The 21254-nt window shown below is 55.8% G+C and overlaps 9 protein-coding genes across 9 annotated transcripts; 7 read left to right on the forward strand and 2 right to left on the reverse strand.

The window, feature by feature from the left end:
* Positions 1-586: 586 nt before the first annotated feature.
* On the forward strand, positions 587-1669 carry F5Z01DRAFT_683631 (uncharacterized protein; the record flags this gene model as incomplete). The annotated part of the gene is made up of 1 exon (XM_046265867.1): positions 587-1669. The coding sequence occupies one exon, from the start codon at positions 587-589 to the stop codon at positions 1667-1669; it is 1083 nt and encodes a 360-aa protein (XP_046114861.1).
* Positions 1670-2394: 725 nt separating this feature from the next.
* On the forward strand, positions 2395-4973 carry F5Z01DRAFT_664862 (putative chromatin assembly factor 1 subunit A). Its single transcript, XM_046264128.1, has 2 exons — positions 2395-4171; positions 4224-4973. The coding sequence occupies exons 1-2, from the start codon at positions 2695-2697 to the stop codon at positions 4613-4615; spliced, it is 1869 nt and encodes a 622-aa protein (XP_046114862.1). The 5' UTR covers positions 2395-2694; the 3' UTR covers positions 4616-4973.
* Positions 4974-7421, forward strand: F5Z01DRAFT_664863 (uncharacterized protein). The gene has a single exon (XM_046264129.1). The coding sequence runs from the start codon at positions 5298-5300 to the stop codon at positions 7320-7322; it is 2025 nt and encodes a 674-aa protein (XP_046114863.1). The 5' UTR covers positions 4974-5297; the 3' UTR covers positions 7323-7421.
* F5Z01DRAFT_664865 (major facilitator superfamily domain-containing protein) lies at positions 7422-9195 on the reverse strand. The gene is made up of 2 exons (XM_046264130.1): positions 8716-9195; positions 7422-8660 (listed from the first exon to the last, which is right to left on the reverse strand). Exons 1-2 carry the CDS (start codon positions 9065-9067, stop codon positions 7468-7470), a joined length of 1545 nt encoding a protein of 514 aa, XP_046114864.1. The 5' UTR covers positions 9068-9195; the 3' UTR covers positions 7422-7467.
* A 477-nt stretch (positions 9196-9672) lies between these two features.
* F5Z01DRAFT_337672 (uncharacterized protein) lies at positions 9673-10854 on the forward strand. Its single transcript, XM_046259181.1, has 2 exons — positions 9673-10000; positions 10053-10854. The coding sequence occupies exons 1-2, from the start codon at positions 9739-9741 to the stop codon at positions 10691-10693; spliced, it is 903 nt and encodes a 300-aa protein (XP_046114865.1). The 5' UTR covers positions 9673-9738; the 3' UTR covers positions 10694-10854.
* A 1-nt stretch (position 10855) lies between these two features.
* Positions 10856-12901, forward strand: F5Z01DRAFT_337673 (vacuolar membrane protein). The gene is made up of 3 exons (XM_046259182.1): positions 10856-11310; positions 11363-12130; positions 12185-12901. Exons 1-3 carry the CDS (start codon positions 11104-11106, stop codon positions 12467-12469), a joined length of 1260 nt encoding a protein of 419 aa, XP_046114866.1. The 5' UTR covers positions 10856-11103; the 3' UTR covers positions 12470-12901.
* A 431-nt stretch (positions 12902-13332) lies between these two features.
* Positions 13333-14589, forward strand: F5Z01DRAFT_677440 (uncharacterized protein; the record flags this gene model as incomplete). Its single annotated transcript, XM_046265354.1, has 1 exon — positions 13333-14589. The coding sequence occupies one exon, from the start codon at positions 13333-13335 to the stop codon at positions 14587-14589; it is 1257 nt and encodes a 418-aa protein (XP_046114867.1).
* Positions 14590-14855: 266 nt separating this feature from the next.
* On the reverse strand, positions 14856-17567 carry F5Z01DRAFT_664871 (WD domain-containing protein). Its single transcript, XM_046264131.1, has 3 exons — positions 16837-17567; positions 16679-16780; positions 14856-16623 (listed from the first exon to the last, which is right to left on the reverse strand). Exons 1-3 carry the CDS (start codon positions 17299-17301, stop codon positions 15034-15036), a joined length of 2157 nt encoding a protein of 718 aa, XP_046114868.1. The 5' UTR covers positions 17302-17567; the 3' UTR covers positions 14856-15033.
* Positions 17568-18055: 488 nt separating this feature from the next.
* On the forward strand, positions 18056-19849 carry F5Z01DRAFT_338242 (nucleophile aminohydrolase). Its single transcript, XM_046259183.1, has 4 exons — positions 18056-18230; positions 18315-18410; positions 18463-19207; positions 19260-19849. The coding sequence occupies exons 1-4, from the start codon at positions 18216-18218 to the stop codon at positions 19775-19777; spliced, it is 1374 nt and encodes a 457-aa protein (XP_046114869.1). The 5' UTR covers positions 18056-18215; the 3' UTR covers positions 19778-19849.
* Positions 19850-21254: the final 1405 nt, after the last annotated feature.

Here is a 21254-nt window from a genome sequence, read left to right on the forward strand (position 1 = left end):
GGGCGAGCCTGGGAGGATGGTCCAGTAGTGATGGTGCAACGGCTGGAAAGAGGAAAAACGTCGAAAAATGCCAAGACAGCACCAAAGCCCGGCAGCTCCTGTTCAGCCAGTCGGGAACCAATCAATCCGCGTCTTCGCTGCGGCTGGAGGAAGCGACATGGCGCGAGCGAGCGACTGGAGCTGCCTGCACCTCAATCAGGTCCCGTCAGCCCATTCTCACCACCACCAACTCGCATAGATTCTCTCATCTATGCCGCTACCCACCACTCCCTCCCTCAGTTTCTTCCCTTCCCTACCGCACCGCGCAGGCGTCCCAGGCACCATCCGCTTCATGTGGTCTGCATTGAGGTTGCTTGGTTAATCGCATTGTGATCGACTGCCCTTTCCCCATCTGCATCTCGACGGTGCTACAAGAGGTCCTGCACTCCAAATCACCTCCAACCAAGTTGTCCTACGACCTGTGTCTTACTACCGCAAACCCACCGGGCTGAGCCTGTCTGATCACCAGATCCTCTTCCCGCCTTGCTCCTTGCTCCCGACCCCGTGCCGAGCACGGACGCCCCTTCGACCAGTCGTACGCGTTACCATGCTTGAGCCGACAATGCAGCGCAGACCCGTAGACAGTTATGGCCCCCCCGCCAGCCAACGACCGCACTCGAACCTCTACCAAGGGCAACATCCTCAATCTCAGCAACACATGGCACATCCCGGTCATCCCTTTCCACATTCGAGACGCACACCATCGGTAAATACTTTCAGCACCACTTCGAGCATGGCCCCGCCTGCGGCGTACCGCCAGTCCTCTGCCTCAGATCTTCGCCGCTCTGAATCGAATCGCTCGGCCGGCACAACCAACGGAAGCGCTTCCAGCTATGTTGCTCTTCTCCGAAAACAAAAGGCCACGGTCTGGTGCGACCGGGCCCAGTACGAGGATCCGCGACTCGCCGCGCAGCAGCGTGCTGCCAAGCAACGAGCGAACCTCGAGGTTGTCGGTGGCCGTCGCCAAGGCGGCCATAGTGGCAGCCGCAGCAACACTGGCATCAGCACAACCAACAAGGTCGCTGCGAAAATTCGACACCACGGCAAGCAGCCCGTCGTGAGTCTCACGCCCGGTGAGAATCACGTCGGTGTTGGTGGCGTGCCCCTGCGATTGAGCGCCACCGAGGTCGAGGGCGAGAGCAGTGACGACGACAAGATGCCTGCATCTTCGAAACTGCACCATCGTAGAACGGGGAGCAGTGGACGGAGCAGCAACGCTAGTGGCCGCCGTGGCCTGGCGTACCGAACCTCTGGTGGTCAAGGCAGCATCAACAGCAGAAACAGTCAAAATTGGACACCAGGCGACACGCCCGAGCGATCTGGAAGTCTTGTGGACCTCCCCTCGCAGCAGCAGCAACAACAACTGCAATACGGAGAGGCGGGAGGTGCTGATGATCATGCCAGCACTAAAGCCAAGAGCACAAACAGCGCGGAGACTGAGGCAGAGAAGGCCGACAATGTTGCGGAGCTGGGCAACGCGCCTCGCCTTGCTAGTAACTCATTGCTACATTCTGCCCTCACTCGTGAGAAGAGTGTTAAGAACCCCGAAGAGCTCAAGAGGAGGGGCAGTGTCGACGAACGAACGGCGACTCTTACCAGCCAACGTCTGTACATCGCCAACCCCGACTAAGAGAATGAATGCACAGCGGAGGCGCAGGGCCGGTCTCGTGCGCTATCGGCATATAGGCGTTGTGAGCTATATGATTATGTCCTCTATTGTGTTTGATTTTCTACATAGCCCAATGTTTCCGGGCCTGGATCTGGATACCCAATCATCCCCTCGCTATAGAAGTTGTGGTTCGTACAAATGTGTTGACGTGGCATCGCCCAGAGTCACCATGGGATGCAGGAGCAAGCCAAAGGGAGCGTCACTTTAATGATACCAACCGACGAGAGCAGTAATTGAACAAGGAACTATTGTACACAGAGCACAATTCGCTGGGTGTGTGAGGACATATCCGAACCATTGGCCGCCAGTGGCCAACAGTGACGTCGGCCGCATTGATCGCCAAGCATGATCGATTGCTCTTCGTGATGGCACGCACTAATTCTACTGTGAGCGACGTTACATCCCAAGCGCGGATCGCGTAGTCGAAACTTCCCGGCGGCTACGTCTAGGAACCCAAAAAAATTAATAAAAAAATACCAGAGATCAATGCTCGGCACCGAGCACTGCCTCAGGGTCGGTCCCACCTTGATACGAACTCCTTGCAAGAATCCGATGGAGGGGAGATGGGGAAAATGGCATCATTGATGCCAGGGTCCTTTTTGGTGTGGCTGAGGTCGGAGCCGGGTAAAAGGCGGAATTACAACTGTGGCTTGACGCGTCAAGAGGGACCTGAAATCGCGTCCGGGGAAGGAGGTGCCAAGGGTCACGCGGCTCTGTCGCGTTAGTTGCCTAAAGTTCCTCCCTCTCACCTACTCCGTACTATGCTGGCCTATCTCGACTTTGGCGCCTAGACTTCAACGACTCCTCTTGCGAAGAGAAAAGCTTCCTGTGCACATTCTAGTGGCACGTTCTGTTTGCGCGACGACAATTGGCATCGCCCACTCTATCGTGTTGTTCCATTCACCTAATCACACGAAGACCCTCGCTATCGTTCAGCGACAGACGATTATATCGCCGTTGGCACTTTCCCAACACCCTCACAAAGCATGGCAGAGGGGGCAGCGCTGGCAGAAATGTCCTCCAATATCCAAGAGTCCGAGTTGGCTTGCCGAAAACGATCACATGAGGACTTCACGGACAATGCCAAGTCAGAAGAACAACCCCCAAAACGCCAACATGGGGACGCGAAACTTGGCCTCAGTCGTGAGCTACACCCTTTCGAACGATCGAATCATCAACTGACAGCCTCAGCCGGCCAAACTCAGCTACAATCGCCGCCCACCCACTCCCCAGCTCTTACCGAGGGCAATAGTGCGACGACTCATAACTCTCCACAAACGCCAAGCAAAAGCTCGACTGTACCAGCAGCGGAACCCAATGCAGCTACCTCAAGTCAAAGTGTGAAGCCAACTGCAAAAGCACAAAAGAAGAAGTTGACGCCCGCTGAGCGAGAGGCGAGGGACAAGGAGGCGGCGGAGAAGAAGGCTCAGCGAGATCGAGAGGCCGCCGAGAAACAGAAGAAGAAGGAGGAGAAGGCACGGGAGGCTGAGGAAAGGAAGAAGCAGAAGGAAGAGGAAGATCGCCTTAAAGCCGAGGAAAAAGAACAAAAAGACAAGATCAAGGCGCAAAAGGCCCAAGAGAAGGAGGATAAAAAGCGAGCAATCGAAGAGGCCAAGGAGAAAGAAGCACGCAAACAACCGAAGCTTAAAAGTTTCTTTGGTGGTTCCGTTGCGTCGAAGAAGGCCCCCAGTCTACCAACCCAAGGATCGCCGAACAAAGCGGCAACGAGCACAACGTCGACCGTCTCAGACGCCCCGTACCGAAAGCTATTCATGCCATATTGCGCTGGAACTCATGTCACGATGGCGCCGACTACAAATTGCCAAATGGACGATGAGACAAAGGAGACAAAGGCGTCGATACTTGATGAGTACCTCTCGGGCACGCGCTCACCTGAGGGCCGTCCCTTCAGGGCGGCCGAAGTGCTCCAGTCCTACGGCAAGCCTACGCGACGCGGGAAGCAACAACACCCTGTTCGACACATTATGGAGGCGATGTACAAAGACCTAGGGAATGCAGGACCAGATGGACAGAACCAGACTATGAAAGTGGCACGGCAAAAGCTGTCTCAAGTGCCATTAAAAGTCATCGCCTTCTCGCAGGATGTACGCCCTCCTTACTACGGTACTTGCACTTTTAAGCAGTTTGTGCTTGGCGAGAAGCACATGAGGGGTCTCGCCAAATGCTCAACAGGGAAGCTTCTGCCATTAGACTACGACTACGACTCCGAGGCTGAGTGGCAGGAAGAGGAAGGCGAGGACCTGGATGGCGACGACGAGGAAGAGGAGCTAGACGATGAAGACGACATGGATGGCTTCCTCGACGATGCCGAAGACACTGGTCCTGCTCGACGATTGTTCATCAACACCATGGAACCTGAGAGTACGGGAGTTTGTTTCGAAGGGATGGGCCACCAAGCTGTCGACCCCCTGATTCACCAACATAAAATGCAAATGATGATCGGTGAGTCACTTGCCCTGTATGTTTCGGCAAGGGTTGTTCTAATCATTCCCAGAATCACTCGACGAGACTGTTGGCTTGGATCCGTGGACCGCTACTTATTGGTCGCCAGAGCCTAAAGTCCCTGTCAACTTGACTGTTAAGGCATTGCACATGCCGCCTCCGCCTGCGCCAGCTCATAGCGATGCGTTCGCCGCCATTAAGGCTGGTCCCCCTCCGCCCCAGGCGAAGCTAGTCAAGGCCGAGATTATGAACGATGTGAAGAAGGCCATACTCGACAACAAGGCGCTGTCGAAAGTTGGCATTATCGATTTTGTCTATCATCAGTTCCGCGACAATGCGTCGCGAACTGAAGTCAAGAACACGATCGAGACGGTGGCCGAGAAGCAGGGCGCGGGACGGGCGAAGGAGTGGTGCCTCCGACCTGGTCACGAGATGGCTGTCTGAGAAAGACCAAAGGTTTTGCCAGGCGCAACAACAGAGGGTGACGGGGTCAACGGATATGATATTACCATCACAACATGCTGGAACATAGCGATTGGAGTTTCGGCTGTTTGAGTTCTTGGTGGCGTGCCATGAGCGATACGCAAGTCCTACATTGCTGGTTTATATTAGACTTGTAAATGATAATGAACTACTGCCATGCGAGATACGGAGAGTTGTGATGGGGAGATTCTCCGCCATGAATTCCTGGTCCTCAACAATTGCGTGGGAGTCCTGATCAAATGAAGTATGGTACCTTCTTATCTTAATTACTACCAGGTACTTGGAGTCCGGAGTAGTAGATGACACATGTCGAAGACGTGGGACACTCCGGGTAAGGCGGATCGCGTCAGGCAGTCGATCTGCGGGTCTTGGCTCCAAAGACTGTACCTTACCTTGCCTCCGGCTTGCAGATTGCAAGCATTGCTGTCTTCCCATCCATACATTGAACACGCATTGAGGTGCACAGGATATCTTTCAATTGTGTACTGCCTGGTTCATCACCCGAACCTGTCGTTTCTTCTAAGCTTGGCATCACGGAAGCTGCAGACGACCCGCGCCCGCGCCGCCCACAAGCTGCCGACACGACACGCGACAGTCATGTTATAACGTGCCCGACTTGCATCCACCACGACATGCCCCCATCATGGACGATCCTTGGGGCTCCCCTTGGGATACGAACGAGAATGGATCTATAGCAGCGATACAACTTGTTACACCGCCACCAGCAGTCGCGTTCAACACAAATACCCGAAAGCAGAGTCCTGCGCCGCCGTGGGGTGAAGAGGAAGACGAAGGCGGCTGGGGCGGGTGGAACGCGGCGTCTGCACCGGGGGCAGAGAGTCCCGGATGGGGGAGAAGCCCGGGACTCAAGCCCGTCAGTCCTTTGAGGTCGAGAAGTGTCTCTCCTGTGCCATGGGGCCAGAGAGCTGACGACTCGGGCCTTGTTGGATCTGGGCCCGAGGCGGATGCGCCCCCAACCGCTCTAGAGAAGCCGACGTCTACCGGCTCGCACAAGGTCAGCGACGATGATTTCTCAGACACCTCTCACCACCAATCGGAAGGGAAACACGACGAGCCACAGCCCAGCTCCCCTACACGAGCAGAGTCGCCGGATGGACCCCCTCCTGGGCCGGCGCTCAGGATAGAACGACCGGATGTCAGCAGGAAGGGCTCCAAGGTCCAAGGGCTCGTGGACTTGTATGACGGAATCTCAAGACATGCTTCACCGTTGGACAAGACGCTACCATCACTAGACTCACCACTTGAGGCACCAAGTGAAGACGAGGAATCGGAGGGCGAATCTAGCAGCAGTACCAGCACAGCTGTTTCAGGGGTGCTAGAGCAGGACCCCGACCCGGCTGCCGGCGAGCTAGAACCCCATGAGAGCGAGGATTTCGGAGACCAGACCGTCATTGTGGATGAGACAGCATACCATGAGCCAGATCTGGCCGATGATCCGCCAGCACAAACACCATATGCGAAGAAGGTTGTGCCTACAGCATTGCCCATTGATCTCTCTCTATTGGATGACTTGTTTCCTCAGACGCATCCATCGACCACAGCGCCCGAACCACTCCCGCCAAACATCATCGACGACACATTTGCAACGCCAGGGGAGCGCAGGACGTGGTACCGCGTCTCACGGTTTGGCTCTTCGCGGAAACACGATCACGGCAACGACGAGAACTATGTTCATATGGATTGGGCACACTCCACTGTGAGAAAGGAGACACTCCAGACAGTGAGGCGATGGATGGAAGAAGACTCCATAGCTGGCCGAGGCGTAGGCCTCGCGCACCGAGCTAAAGGTGCCATTGGTGGCGGAAAGATGTTTGGTTGGGATAGGACTGGCGCCGATGTCGAGCCCGTGGACGTCGACGCTCTTCTCAAGAGAAACCGAAGGATAAGTGCGCGGGAGGAGAGGCCACGAACGGCCAGCTTCGGATGGAGTTCGTCAGGGGACTCGCCCAGTGCGGGTGTTTTCCCCCCGCCCCCTTTTATGAAGAGCAGACCGCAGTCGATGGTCCCAGCGGCCAACGATGCGGTTGAGCGGGAGAAACTCCGACCCAAGTCCCTGATCATTCCTCCTCCGAAACCGATGGACCGGCCGTCTCTCGACCAAGTAGTGACACCAATTTTGCACTCCCCTGGATCAATGCTCAGCGCTGCTCCAATAACGGGAGTGGCTGAAGAGGGAGAAGAAGACGATGACGATGACTGGGGCGAGATGGTAACTTCTCCTACCGCCCCTGCAAGCGCTGTTCTCGAGACCGTAGTCACAGGCGCCTCTGATCCAGCTACTTCCAACGCTACCCCGACTGGCAATGGTATCTTTGAAAGCGGAAGTGCAGCCACCTCACCAACCGCCCCTGTATCCGGCTCTGATCGGACTGCGAAACCTTTGTCGCCTCTGAAGTTCGAGACATTTGTACAACCGATAAATCAGCCGCTACCGCCACAGCAACCATTCCCAGAAATAAAACCGCTTGTACCATCGCCATCACTGTCACCTGGCCCCATGACACTACCAGCGCAACCCACCACAGCTGGCAGCACGAAGCCGGCGACCACGCATCGCGAGATGAAGCATCAATTATCCCAGGGGGACGAAGATACGGCCGCGAAAATTTTGCGGAATCTGCCGGATCTGACCTATATGCTCAGATGACGACGTCTTGGATTTCACGGCCGGACACCATATTAGTAGATACCAGCGAGGCGAATCTAATGTAACATAATCAATATAAACGATGAGCATAAAAACGCAAGTGGCTAAGATGGAAATATTGTGACATTCAGGCAGTGAGCCTGTCTTATACAAGTCTAATTGGATTCGCAGGCCGCACATCGTCGTCGTCCTCGGCCTCCCCAAAGACGTCGCCCTCGTCATCGCCATTGGGGGGCCGGACAAGCAGTAATGCGCCAGCACATAACCCCATGGCCAGCGCCATGTAAAGCCACGGCAGACCCGTCCATATCCCCTTCCATTGCAGCCCCTTGCCGAAACACCACGCAAACACGGGCCCGCCGAGCACGGTGCCAATGACCTCGAACATGCCGGCCAGTGCGAACAAGCGGCTGGTGAAGCTCGGCTGCACGTATGAGGACATGACTGCCCTCACCAGGGGCGACTCGGCCGCACCCAAAGAGCCGATAAAGAGGGCCACGAGAAAAGGCCCGATGGTTCCGCTGAAGAAGCGCCCCAGTGCAGAGAGGGCTACCACACACAGGGACACCTTGGCGAGGAGCAAGTCCTTCTCAAAGGCTGTGAACCCAAATCTCGGGGAGACGAGGCGGTCTCCGAGTTTTGGCAGCAGACCCAGGACCAGGAGGTTGATGACGCCCCGTGGTGCGAGGAGCACACTCGTCTCGGCCAGCGTCCACCCAAAGTGTTTGCTTATGTACTGCACAAGAATCGACGTTTCCGCAGACGAGGTGAAGAGAATAACCAGCATGCAAAGAGCAATATTGACGTTGCGCATCATGTACAATGACCGTAGCAAGTCCTGGATACCCTTGGCAACGTGCTGCCGCAGCGTGAGCTGCTGCGCCGTCGTCTGACGCTCCTTGGTATCAACGACGAGCGTCTCCGGTAGGAACGCGAAGATGACAAAGACCACGGGGACCGTGGACGCGACGATCCAGATGGGCAGCCAGGGACCAAACGACTCCATCAGGAGACCACCGCACAGGGGTCCCAGAATCGCGCCGGCCGTCGTGCCCATGGTCAGGTAGAGAAAGTGCTTCGCCCTGTCCTCCGCTGAGCTGACGTCGGTAGCCATGGCATACAGCGCCCTCAGCATGACGGGGGCACCACCGCCAAAGATGGTGAACAGGGTACCAGTTAGGAGGACGTACGGGTTGGCGCGGATCACGTTGGCTCCAGGGCCGAGTAGGAGGGGCGACAGGAGGAAGGAAACGGCGACACCGCTGTAGGCGAACAGCGCAGTGGGCTTGCGGCCGATGCGATCAGCGAGGAGGCCATATGGATAGGCCACGATGAAGTCTTGGTAGTGGTGTCAGTCGGCCATCGTGAGGGAGGAGGGCAGAACAGGACATACTGAAGACGGAACCTACAACGCCAAGCCAGCCGACGAGGAAGGCTAGGCGGGACTGCACTTGGTCGACTTTGCATTTCATCTCGTCAATGAGGCCCGGTGAGTCGTCGTGATAGTGCGCGTGGCAGAGGGCGTCCTCGATAAGGCGGTACACGGGCAGGAGCAGCATCATGCCGCTCATGACGAGGACGAACTTGATGGAGGCAATGATGAGCACAATGGTCCGTGGGCTTCTGACGTGCCATTTTGAGGTTGGTCGGCGCTGGTCGTATATCGGTTCGTCAGGGATGGGCTCGTCAGGGTGGTCGAGGAACGGAGCATCCTCATGGTCATAGGGGTGCAAGGAGATGGACATGCTGAGTGAACTGTCCACATGAAGGAAGATCCATGAGAAGAGTAGAGGGGATTGATGCCGTAACGAGGGACAGTCTCGTTCTTATGAAGAAGTTGAGTCGCCTGGCGTAGGGCTGAAAGTTGTGATCCAGTAAGCCAGTAACCCGCTTACCCTGGAGCTAATGCACGATTCCTGGGTCGTTCCGCTCAGCCTCACGAGGCTATGGCGACGGCATGCGTGTGCGACGCGTCACTTTGCTGCGTTCTTGTGATTTTTTCATTCTTCAATTAGAACTTTTGTCTTTTTAGGCCTGAGCGCGCATTTCACTTGCGGTGGTCCATTTGTCGGTTGCAGCCTCGGACAACTCGCATAACTCGGATTATCATGAGGCTTGCGTCAGTCGTTCGTAGCAACACACTCTTGGCTTCATTGGAGCCTGTTCTCCATCCTGGAAAGATAGAACTGATTAACAGCCGTGCAAATAATTTGTAAGGAGCAAGATGGATGTATTTACTATTAAAAGGACCCCAATTGTCAACCTTCATGGAAACTGTACCTACAACCCCACTCCCCGCATCGGCCCGTCAATGTCATGGTGCAAGCTTCAAGTTTCGACTCAACCCCGATGACTCCGGCTTCATCTTACATTTATACAAGCTTTGCTCATACGTAATAAATAACCACTACCCTTCATGTCTTCACAGCCCCTACGCATCGGCTTTGTGCCGGAGCACTTCTCCACGCCGCTGCACTTTGCGCGGAAGCACTATGGCCTCAACGCTCAGCTGATCCCCTTCCCCTCCGGAACGGGGCACATGGTCACGGCGATTCGCGCAGGCGAGATCGACATTGGCATTGGCCTGACTGAGGGCTGGATTGCCGGACTCGGGAAGGAAGGCGTGGAGGGGGACGGAGGCTACCGCCTTGTAGGGACCTACGTCAACACGCCTCTCTGTAAGTGACTGGACGGACGGGTATCGTCTATAGGATAATGCTGACTTGCCAGGCTGGGCCATCTCTACCGGCAAGGAGCGGCCCGAGATCACATCCGTCCAGTCCCTCGCCGGCAAGAAGATTGGCGTCTCGAGGATCGGCTCGGGCAGCTATGTCATGGGCTATGTCCTCGCCGACCAGCAGGGCTGGCTCGCGTCGGGCGGCGGCAAGGAGCCGTACGCGGACACGGTCATCCTGAACAACTTTGAGAAGCTGCGCGCCGCTGTCAACGCGGGCGAGGCCGACTTTTTCATGTGGGAGCACTTTACGTCCAAGAAATTCTACGACGCGGGGGAGATCAGGCGGGTCGGCGAGATCTACACGCCGTGGAGCAGCTGGAAGATTGTCGCGTCGACCAACCTCACGAGGGACGACGACGGGCTGGACGCCCGGGTGAAGGATCTGTTTGGGAAGCTGGACCAGGGCATCAAGCACTTCAACGAGAACCCGGAGGAGTCGGTCCAGCACATCTCGACAGAGTTGGGGTACACGGAGCCCGATGCCAGGGAGTGGCTCAAGACGGTCGAGTTCCCCGCCAAGACGCAAGGCGTCAAGCCCGAGGTGGTGGACAACTGTGTGTCGATTTTGCGCAAGGCTGGCGTCCTGGAAGAGGGCAAGGGCATGGAACCCAAGATGATGACGTACAGCTCGTAGGAGACAAGAGAACAATGCCAACATCAATCAACAAAGACAACCTGAAATTGCGACGTTTGCTACGTATTATTCTTGGACTGTTTGAAGGGCGGCGTTGTTCATGTTGTGAGACTGAGACCCTCCCTGATGGGTGAAACACCCGCCCCATCCCGGCACTTACGTACGGACCCAGGCCAGATCGACGGCCCCTGCTTCTCCCCCAAGAAGGAGACCTGCGCAATCCAAACACACCTGGATTGAGCTGGCGCCGCACTCCGGCAGTAATTACGGCGGCCTCACTCGTTGACAGTTTTGATTTTTCTTGCGCGCAGTAGACTGGTACGGTCTGATGTCGACGAGCGTCCCCGCAAGCACGCGACACGTCCTGGCTGCGTAACGACTGAGGAGCACGATTCACGAGACGAGACGACATGGCAGAGGCCAGCAGACGATTCTCCGACGATGCAGCAGACCTGGCTGCGTCGATTGGATCCTCACTCCGAGCAAGGTCTCTTTCGCCCGTGGCTAGGGGCTGGAGGGCGAAGCTCGGGCTGGGACACTACGCGAGGCGGACGCTGGGCATCGCACTGCTGCTGGTCACCGTGTTCCTGTGGACGCTGTCCAACTTCCTCGCCAGTGTAGGCCATAGTGTGCACACGCATTCAAAGTAAACATCTGACCGTCCTGCAGTTCATCTTCTCCGACCATACCTACGACAAACCATTCTTCCTCCTCTACATGAACACCTCGGTGTTTGCGTTTGCACTGGTGCCACGATTCACGAAATACATACTGCGAAGCGGGCTTCGCGGTCTACGAAACGATACAGCGACGTTATGGCGACAGTGTAATTCGGAGATCCCTCCCCCGAAAGTCATGTTCGAGGCAGACGAGACGGGCGAGCGACTGCTGGTGGACGACGACGACGTCGACACTGTCATTGGCGACGACGACGACCGGCTGGAGAAGCTGAGCTTCCGGGCTACGTCGAGGTTGAGCCTCGAGTTCTGCATGCTCTGGTTTCTCGCCAACTACTTTGCGTCCGCCTGCCTTGGGTTCACAAGCGTGGCCAGCGTCACCATCCTCACCTCGACGAGCAGCATCTGGACGCTCATCTTCTGCGCCCTGTTCCGCATCGAGGCGTTCAGCATGCGCAAGTTTATTGGCGTCATGGCCTCCCTGACCGGCGTCGTGCTCATCTCGACGGTCGACCTGACGGGGGCGGGCGACGGCGATCGGGGGTCCTTTCCCGACAAGACGACGGGCCAGGTGGCCATTGGCGATGCCATGGCCTTTCTCAGCTCGGTCGTGTACGGCGTCTACGTGACTGTGATGAAGCGGCGCGTGGGCAACGAGGACCGGGTCGATATGAACCTCTTCTTCGGCATGGTGGGCGTCTTCAACCTGCTCTTCCTGTGGCCCTTGTTTTTCATCCTACACTGGACCAACATTGAACCGGTACGGCGCCATGGTGTATCGTATTAGGGGGCAACATCAGCTAACTGGAAGCAGTTCGAGATGCCACCGACGGCACGGATATGGACCATTGTCGTCGTCAACTCCTGCGCGTCGTGGGTCAGCGACATGGCATGGGCGTACGCGATGCTCCTCACGACGCCGCTGGTGGTGACCGTCGGCCTGTCGCTGACCATTCCGCTGTCCTTGATCGGGGAGATGATCCAGTACGGCATGTACTCGAGCTTCGTCTACTGGGTGGGCGCGGCCATCGTCTTGTCGTCGTTTGTCTTCGTCAATCACGAGAGTCGGGAGGATGAGGATGACGCGGTGGGCCACTGAAGCGAGCGCGTGTAAGTACGCGGCAGGCAAGCATGGTCTACATCGAGTTACCGATAATTATTAGCGTTCACCGTGGAATAGATTTCTTTTAGCGTCAGGGACCACCAGACCAGCTGGATGCGGAGGGGCACAGGCATCTCCAAAATCCAATCCCGTTTCCCAATCCCGTGCTCAGATCCACTCGCAGGCCAAGTTCAGTTGCGGCCCTTGCCTTCCAGGTTCCTGGCGGAGGAACATCCGCTCCTGTCCCGCCCTTCAAGGCCGATCCCCCTCCAAACCTTCGATCTCCGGACGTCGCTCCGTCGCGAATGCTGGTAATAAGACTTCCATGCTTTGGCGAACCCCACCAATCCACGGAGCGAGCACCGTAACCTTGGTCACAGTCGCCGCAATGGGGACGGACAGTATTGAAGAAACCTGCTGTTCAGAGGGTCAGTTGTCTCCTAGAAGACCCTTCTGACAAAGGGTCCAGTCTGCCCAGAGCACGCAGCAGCAGCAGCATCAAACAACAACGCCGGCTACGTTGCGCGACGAACAATTCCATCGGGTTTGGATCACGCTACGATATCAATAATCAACCTAGGAAGGATCCGTCTCATTACGCACAGCAAAGCCGCGGCTACGTACTTGAGATCTCGCCCCAGATCGATCTGAGAGACCCTGATCTTCATCTCATACCTCCGACCTCTGCCCAAACGCTCGCTATCCGCACCGCGCTCCTCAACTTCCAACGCTCCAATCTGCGCCGCGACCCTAGTCAAGCCTATTTCCGCGAGCACGCGCACAGCCTATACCCGTCGCTTCGCCTCGTCTAGGCCCTCGCGCCTCCCGGACGTGGGGTCTGGCGATCTCTCGTCTCGGCCATGGTAGCCACGGCAAGACCCAGAGCTCACGACGATGATGGCGACAATAGGTCTCTCGTCGAGTCCATCGCTGCCGCTACGCGCGTTGCGCACGCCAGACTCAACAAGCTGATCATCTCTCGGTTGCCGCTTGCGCTGCCTCCTCAAGCCAACGATCCCTCGCTCTATGCCTCTGGGCTTCTCCATATCACGCCGATATACACCACATTCGAGTCGTTATGGCAGAAAATCCTTGACTTGCCGCCAGCCGAGACGATCATCGAAGATGCAGCTGCACAATCGGACCTTGATGTTGGCGAGAACGCATTGCCACAACGATGTAAACAGGCTTCTGGGACGCCGGTGTCCGGTCGCGTGCACTCCATGTTGGAGAGTCTGCGTTTGCCTGGGCTCATGCGAACAGAGAGACTCAAGGCAGACATCAAGGCTATGACAGGCTGGACAGACCATAATATCATCGAAGAGCAGCTCAGGATCGTCGGTGACCAGGGCCCACTCGCCGAATTCCTTAATCACATCAAGCGATCCGTGGAGAACCGGCCACATGTTCTCCTCGCATACTCATACATCTTCTTCATGGCGCTCTTCGCGGGCGGTCGTTATATCCGAGCATCGCTCCAGTCGGCGGGCAATGAGTTCTGGGACCAGGTCCCGGACCACGTCAAGCCCACGATGCAGGCGTGCACTGAGAAGCGACCAAGCCCTGTCGAGGAGACAGATGGCACCCGCAGATCTCACGTCACAAGCTCGATGCCCCTCCGATTCTTCCACTTCTCGACCCCGACGGACGGAGAAGACTTGAAGTGCGAGTTCAAACGGAAGCTGGCAGATTCGGAGGCAAGACTTTCGCAAAATGAGCGCCACGACATTGTGCAGGAGGCCATATCGATCTTCGAGAAGATGACACTGCTCGTAGAGCAGCTGGACGTGGTATGTGGTGGACCGACGGCGATGGACATCAGCGCTGCCCATTCCAAGGCACACAATATTCCTGTGAGACATGCTGTGGGCAGCATCAAACTCTGTCCAGCCATGTCCAGCAAGGCGTTTCCTTTCGAGAAGCTCAAAGGCGAAACCGATCAGGTCGTCCCTCCCTCGCCGCACGACGGAACCGTCGAGGATTTCATGGGTCATATGCGGCAGGCGCCCAAGAGCATGCGTATCACTCGGACGGCGAACTGGATACTTGCTGTGGCAGTGGGTATACTTGTCTTTGGCGCGTACATGAGCGGTCGTAGGAGACTGTCGGAAAGGTGATGACGGGGACAGGACAGTTGTGCATTAGCGCGGCGTTTTTCATTTTACATCTCGGGCCAGCAGAAAGCATCGACGATAATATCCCTGGATACAGGCAGCACACGTGCAAGGCGTTTGGAACTTTTGGCAGCATTCTGTACTTGTTTAGCCATGGTATGGACACGAACGAAGCACACGAGACGATGATAGTACATAGCCGTGATAGCATAGAGGTGGGAAATACTTAATCTTCGGGTACGTAAAGTTTGCTTTTTGAAAACAAGAAATCATTTCGTCATTGACCAGACAGATGTCCGTCGTGAATCATTAATGCCGTACAGTGTCATGCCATGCTATGCAACGCAATGCCAACATCCAACGCCAAAACCAACAACCTTGCCAGGATACCCAAAGCGCCTTGCCCAAGAACCAACCAGGCAAGTAAGTGCCTCTTCACTTCGTCTTTCAACACTCGTCTTCGTCCCAGTCGGCACCAACATCTGCCCAGCCACAGTTCCACCTCTCGCCGCCAAAGTCACCAACGCCCCGGAGGTATCTTGCCCTGTCGCCCCCGTCATCGCTCTGCCAATGTCTCACGCTGCTGTCGTCCGACAGCGAGACCAATTTGCCGTCGTGCGTCCAGCTGACAGTAGAGACTTCCTTCTCATGGCCGTTGACAAGGGCCGTGCCGCATTTGAAGATGGGAATGTTGGCAGTAGATGGCGTCAAACTTGATGGTGTCGACCTCGGCGCTGAGAGTGAAGGTGTCATTGGTGCCGCAGCGCATGTCTCCATGATGTGGTTCTGTTGCGCAAGAGAGCTTTTCATGAATCCTTCGTCGGTAGGGAACAGCACAGGCGCCTTGTCGTTTCCGCCCACGGCCAATAGCTCGGATTGGGAGCCGTTCGCACGACGGAGGGCGCTCTTGACCCAAAAGGTGATACCGCTGAGACGTTCATTCTTCCAGCCATACAGGGGCCCGATTCCCTGTACGCCACGAGGCTTGCGCTTGATCGAGCTGTCCACCAGTTCGGGGGCGTGACCGAGGATGAGATGAGCCGTCGAGTAGGCGTAAATGGTGTTGTCCTTGCAGACGGAGTACAGGCGAGTGGCGTCGCCATTTAATGCCAGAGACGTCAGGCCGTATGAGCGGAAGGTGTGATGTCTGGGCTCAGCCGTGATCGCGAGGGGGACGGCTTGCTCGCGGTTGCGAGGCTTGATACAGCGCATATCCCACAGCTTGATGGCCGCTGAAGACTCGGACCCGGAGACGAGGAGGTGCTCGCGGCCGGAAGGAAACCACTGCAGCGCTGTGATGGATGCAGGGTTCTGGCTGCCGTTTGCGACGCGAACGTGAGCCATCGTCATAGGATTGGTAGGTTTGGCATCCAGGATATCGAGGTTCAGATTCCGCCGTCTCGCCTGCTGACTGTCGTCGCCAGCCATGGTAGAAAACGTGTTGACCGGGAGCGAGCTACACCGAAGGTCCCATATGTTGATGCACCCGTCCTTTGCTGCCGTCGCCAAGACGTCGCCGTTGGATCGCCCTGGCTGGAAAAGGGCCTGACGCATGCCGGATGCGTGGCCTCTGAGGTTCACTGCCGCACTCTGTGTCGTCATGTCGAATACACGGCCAGACCAGTCGCCGCAGGCCGTCACGAGCCTCATGTCATCAGCCGATATGTCCATATCGATAATAGCATTGTCCTGCGCTTTGAAGAACGACTCGACCTTTCCTGCGCTGCTACACAATCCATCGGTTCTGAGCAGTCTGACGTAACCCTGCTCATCGCCAATGGCCGTCACTGGCGAGCTGTTAAAGCTAGCCTGGCAGAATGGTGTTGTTTCGCCAGGTCCTTCGTAGCTCAAAATGGTCTCGTGATCCTCCTTGTTGCTGTAAAAGTTGGCAGTCTCGAATCTCGGGTCAGCAGCGGGATACGCAAGATATTGCTTGCCGGGGAAGCAAGCATCGCCATATGCTCTGTGCGCAATCTGAGCCTCGAGGCCCCGATTCGCCAGCTTGCGGGTAGGCACAGGTACATGACGCTCGGGAGACTAATGCAATGAATTAGCACACAGCACGCGTGTGAATGGAGTTCGGAAAGCAAACCTCAGCGCGGTGTCGCTTGCTTGGCGGCCCGCCGAGTGCATCTCGCACAAGTTTATCCTTTGGTGGAGTCTCCTGCCCGCGGCTTGTTTTGAAGAACCGATTCTGGGTCAGTGTCAGCAACGTCGTTCAACCTTGCTCCGTATAGGGCGAATCATTACCAATGTCTTGCTCCTCCACTCGCCCAAGACATCCTGCGAGGATTCCCTTTGTCGGGGAGGAAAGTTCAGGCGTGGCGGCGCCATATCATTGAGGGCAATGCCTCTCCTCGAAGCGATCGGCTCTCCATGACCGGGGTGGCCCCTTTTCCTAGCACTAGGACTCTGGATTGGCGATGAATCAATGGCATCTGAGTGTAGAGCGTCGCTGAATACCGAGTGTGGCGAGTTGGGTTGTCGATTGAGGTCTCCGGAGTCGACGCTGGCAAGGATGCGTCGGCCTGTGATAGACGCTGAGTTTCGTGGTGTGAAGAAGCGACCAAACCGTCTTGGTGTTACCGAGGGAGCACGTCTCTCCTTGCGTCGAGACGATCTTGTGGGCGAGAGGAGATTGCTGGCGGGCGACGAGGAGGGCAACACGGGACTGGAGGTGTTGGCCTGGTTGATATCATAGTTGTCGAGGTCCATGCTAGGCGGGTATATATATGTGCTAGTCAGAAAGCAGACGGTCAAACCAACAAAGGTAAATCAATGATCATATCAAACATTCGCACATGTGAGCATTGAGACGCAAGAGAAGCAGAAGCGAAGGTTGGTGGAGAAACCAAGGCTGGCCAGAGCCTGCCATGATCGGGGTTGATAGTGGTTTTGGCGGTAGTGGAGAGACGCGGTCTGAGGGCGTCGCGAACGCGGAGCGTGTAGAGTGGCATGGAAGGCGCGTCCCGCCAGTGGAGGCTCGTTCCTGCCGCTAATTGTGCCTCTGGTGACGCAATTTGGCGGGGCTGCCCGGCCGACACAGCGCCCTTGAACATGAAAGTGTGTGTCTCTACAGCGCCTTGGTTCAATATTTTCTACATTTAAGTAATTCGAAAAGCCCATTTTCTGTGTCCCTGGGTAAGCATTTGGTTGAAAAATGGATCGTGCTCAGCATCTTTGTGTTCACGTGTGTCGTCGCTCTGCTCTGTGGAAACAGCCTACCCTACCCCTGCTCTGCAGATGCAGCTACAATTTACAAGTTTTACAACGCAGGCAGAATTAAGGGCCGTGATTCCTTTTCCTAGAGTCAATCTGGATTCTGGCATACGTTTTCAGAGTGCGCCGCGAATGCCATTAACCATTAGATCGCGTGGATGTCTGACCGCCCGACTCATATGCTGCCAATTGGGCGATCTCCCGTTGCCGGCTAGGCTCTAGCCCCATTGTGTCATATCCGCCCCCGATTGCCTACACCTGGCACGACCCCTTCGCCAGCCCTTTAACTCGACAAACCCTTACCACGCCAAACACTGTGCAACCGAACCCCCTATATTGGATAGTTGGTCTACACACCCTCGCCAAATGCGCGTCTTGGCCTGCAGCTCTTTCCTTAATTCGACGACACCATGTGTCGGTTCCTGGTGAGTCGCAGGCTCCTCCGAGGCCGGAGGCTGGATTCAACAGTTTGCTTGCCAGCACGCGAGCTGACCGCATCTCCTGAATAGGTCTACAAGGGCAGCGATGAGATCCTACTGTCGAAACTGATACTCGAGCCCACGCATTCCATCTTGAAGCAGTCGTTTGACTCCCGCTTGCGTCTTGTACGGCAGCCCTGCCCCTGTTCATCGACAATCGCGCTGACCCAACCCCCAGGATACGCGACGAGGACAGAACAACGCGGATGGCTTCGGTATAGGCTTTTACACCGACCCGAAACTCGGCTCGACGCCCTGCCTCTTCACGTCCACCACGCCGGCGTGGAATTGCACGAACCTTCAGCGAATCGCCTCGAAAACCGCCTCGCGACTTATCTTCGGCCACGTTCGCGCTACCACCGAGGGGTCTCTAGCCGAAGACAACTGCCACCCTTTCACCCATGGAAACCTCATGTGGATGCATAACGGTGGGCTGGGTGGATGGAAATACATCAAGCGGAAGCTCGCTGACCGTCTGGCCGACAAGTGGTATCTGGGAGTCAAGGGTGGGACAGACAGCGAATGGGCGTTTGCGCTATTCCTCGACACGCTTGAGCGCATGGGCCACGACCCTGACACCTGTCCAGAAAAAGGATTCGGGCATGCCGTGTTGCGAGAGGCCATCAAGAAGACCATTACGCAGATCAATGAGTTGACAGACTCGATACCCGAGGGCATCGTTCAGAGCGAGGATGTCGATACAAGGAGCTTGTTGAATTTCGCCGTCACGGACGGCCACAGTGTCATTTGCACACGGTATATCAGCAGTTCGAAGGATGAGGCGGCGAGCTTGTATTACTCCTCTGGTACTCAATGGGTTACGAGGACAGCATCGCCGGACGATCACGACTACTACATGGAACGAAAAGACAAGGGAGCAGATATTGTGCTTGTTGCAAGTGAGCCCTTGACGTTCGAGAGAGGTGGGCATAAACCTGCAACGAGCATAAAGACACAACTGACAAGACATCACAGAGAACTGGGTGAACGTGCCAACCAACTCCATCCTCACCATTCACCGGCAAACCGTCATGATGCATCCCATCCTCGACAAATACTACGAGAGAGATCCGTACCACGTCCGCTCCAGTGCCTTTGTACAGGCCAAAGGTCTTGTCACAAATGAGAAGGCGCAGAGTGCTGGTTCTTCAAGCCCAGCAATGGAGTCACAATTCGGGCAGAGCGGGCTGAAGGGGCCTCCAGGTTCATCTCTTGGAAACAGAAGCCTCAGTCCAGACATCTCTCGTCGACCCGCAGCGTCAATCACCCCGGGGCATACAGCGGCACCCGGTTCGCGGCCTGCGCCTGTGCAGGGGAACATCAAGGTGAAAAGACAGGCAGCACCGGCAGCTGAGGCAGAGCACGGTCGGGCCTCATTGACAGAGGAGCAGAGCTCAGATAATAATGAGCCAGCGACGGCCAACGTCCGGAATCCGAAGAACCTATCGCAGTACTTTCCGGATTTGACGCTCAGCTCACCAATGTCCCCTTGAGATCGCAGCAGGGCAAGAGCTGGGTCGCATGAGCGTGAGGCATGTAAGAGTATGATCAATCTAGCGGAAGACAATTTGGAGCGATACCCTTTGATTTAAAAGAGTGAATTGGGTTCGATCCTCAGGGTGTTGAGTTTTAGGAAATTATTTACGCGTCATTTGTCCACTGATCATCGCCTGTTGCCCTCGTGAATAGACATAGAGTTGAGCTTTGTGCTTGTCTCGAGGCTGCGCTCGACAACATCGCGCACCTGCATCAGCAAGCATACCAAGAACTCGGACTGTCACATGTACACATGACGTGCGAATCTCACGCTTAGCATGCATTCGAGATGGCATAGTTGATGCTTCGGAGCTGTCCAGATCCGTACATATTCAATGTAAAAAATTTAACTCCTTAACTCCCGAGGCCCTGTGCATCTCCTGAAACACACACACAGAGGTACTTCAGATGCACATCTGGGACCTTGGCAAAGACTTGTACAACGCTCAGAAACTATCTTCGGGTGCCTTTTTTGCAGTCTTCATCAAGAGGTCCTGTTGAGGACCCGTTGCTGTGCGTTTGGCCCCTTGAATCTCAACCTTCAGTTGCAGCGACTCGGCGCATTTCAAAGGGGCGACTGTTTAGGTCAACACCCCTTAACTCTTTCCAGCCTCCTACATCATACAGCAGCTAAAATTTGTCTGTTACCCCATGGCAGTGTATCTTACGGTGGCGGAATGGTGTATTCGTCTTGGGGTTGGCATTCACGCATTCAGGATCCGATCTTTCAAAGGGCGAGACGTCAATGTAACGTTCAAGATCACGGTTCATGCCACCAGCATTGCAAGAGTAATTTAGTAGTCTGCTTATAACACATTGCCCACTTTTGTGCCCGTCGCTCCTCTGGAGGAGTGTAGTCCCCAAGTCTCTAGCCGAGATACCATCCTTCCCGGATACTCTGGTACTTTTGCTTAAGTAGCTCATGGGTCTTCTTCCTTCCTCAAGCAGACTTGCTAGACCTATACCCTAGGGACAAATAAACTCCTAGCTTGAGCTGGTACATAGTAGGTCGGGGGTGACGTAGAAGTCGTTGAGGATTGGCATGCGCACAGTGACACAACTGCCTTCTGCGAGACTTTGAACGCCGGGAATACTTGATTTTTCCGGACCCATCTGTATAAGCGGCACGGCACAGAATGCCGTGGACAATGCGAGAGAAGTTGACGGCATCGCCACTAGTCCTGCAAGTACTGGCTGGTGAGAGCAGAGTCGCTTGTGTAATGCGACCCGCTACTCGCCCCTTTTGTTGACAGGCAACACGTGGGAGAGGCAACAAGTTCACATGCTGCCGAAAGAGACCCTGCCAATCTCCTAGAAACCGAACTCATTTTTATGCACAGGTCGAAAGACCCTCCCGGCGCTCAAACCTGCATATGTCTTCGGACGACGCTGCGAGCATTGCATCCATGAGCAGCGAGATGGAATGATGTAGGC

This window comes from Emericellopsis atlantica (genome assembly GCF_019669845.1).
Source record: "Emericellopsis atlantica unplaced genomic scaffold F5Z01scaffold_31, whole genome shotgun sequence".
Lineage (NCBI taxonomy): Eukaryota > Fungi > Ascomycota > Sordariomycetes > Hypocreales > Bionectriaceae > Emericellopsis > Emericellopsis atlantica.

Excerpts from the sequence above, each read along its gene's own strand:
- F5Z01DRAFT_337672 (XM_046259181.1), top strand. The coding sequence starts at position 9,739 with ATGTCTTCACAGCCCCTACGCATCGGCTTTGTGCCGGAGCACTTCTCC. Across the intron at positions 10,001-10,052 it reads CTACGTCAACACGCCTCTCT|GCTGGGCCATCTCTACCGGC; the intron begins GTAAGTGACTGG and ends CTGACTTGCCAG.
- F5Z01DRAFT_337673 (XM_046259182.1), top strand. The coding sequence starts at position 11,104 with ATGGCAGAGGCCAGCAGACGATTCTCCGACGATGCAGCAGACCTGGCT. Across the intron at positions 11,311-11,362 it reads TGTCCAACTTCCTCGCCAGT|TTCATCTTCTCCGACCATAC; the intron begins GTAGGCCATAGT and ends ACCGTCCTGCAG. Across the intron at positions 12,131-12,184 it reads ACTGGACCAACATTGAACCG|TTCGAGATGCCACCGACGGC; the intron begins GTACGGCGCCAT and ends AACTGGAAGCAG.
- F5Z01DRAFT_664863 (XM_046264129.1), top strand. The coding sequence starts at position 5,298 with ATGGACGATCCTTGGGGCTCCCCTTGGGATACGAACGAGAATGGATCT.
- F5Z01DRAFT_664871 (XM_046264131.1), bottom strand. The coding sequence starts at position 17,301 with ATGGACCTCGACAACTATGATATCAACCAGGCCAACACCTCCAGTCCC. Across the intron at positions 16,781-16,836 it reads AGTGGAGGAGCAAGACATTG|AATCGGTTCTTCAAAACAAG; the intron begins GTAATGATTCGC and ends ACACTGACCCAG. Across the intron at positions 16,624-16,678 it reads GCAAGCGACACCGCGCTGAG|TCTCCCGAGCGTCATGTACC; the intron begins GTTTGCTTTCCG and ends TCATTGCATTAG.
- F5Z01DRAFT_338242 (XM_046259183.1), top strand. Across the intron at positions 18,411-18,462 it reads TTGACTCCCGCTTGCGTCTT|GATACGCGACGAGGACAGAA; the intron begins GTACGGCAGCCC and ends CCCAACCCCCAG. Across the intron at positions 19,208-19,259 it reads GCCCTTGACGTTCGAGAGAG|AGAACTGGGTGAACGTGCCA; the intron begins GTGGGCATAAAC and ends AAGACATCACAG.
- F5Z01DRAFT_664865 (XM_046264130.1), bottom strand. The coding sequence starts at position 9,067 with ATGTCCATCTCCTTGCACCCCTATGACCATGAGGATGCTCCGTTCCTC. Across the intron at positions 8,661-8,715 it reads CGTTGTAGGTTCCGTCTTCA|ACTTCATCGTGGCCTATCCA; the intron begins GTATGTCCTGTT and ends ACCACTACCAAG.
- F5Z01DRAFT_664862 (XM_046264128.1), top strand. The coding sequence starts at position 2,695 with ATGGCAGAGGGGGCAGCGCTGGCAGAAATGTCCTCCAATATCCAAGAG. Across the intron at positions 4,172-4,223 it reads TAAAATGCAAATGATGATCG|AATCACTCGACGAGACTGTT; the intron begins GTGAGTCACTTG and ends AATCATTCCCAG.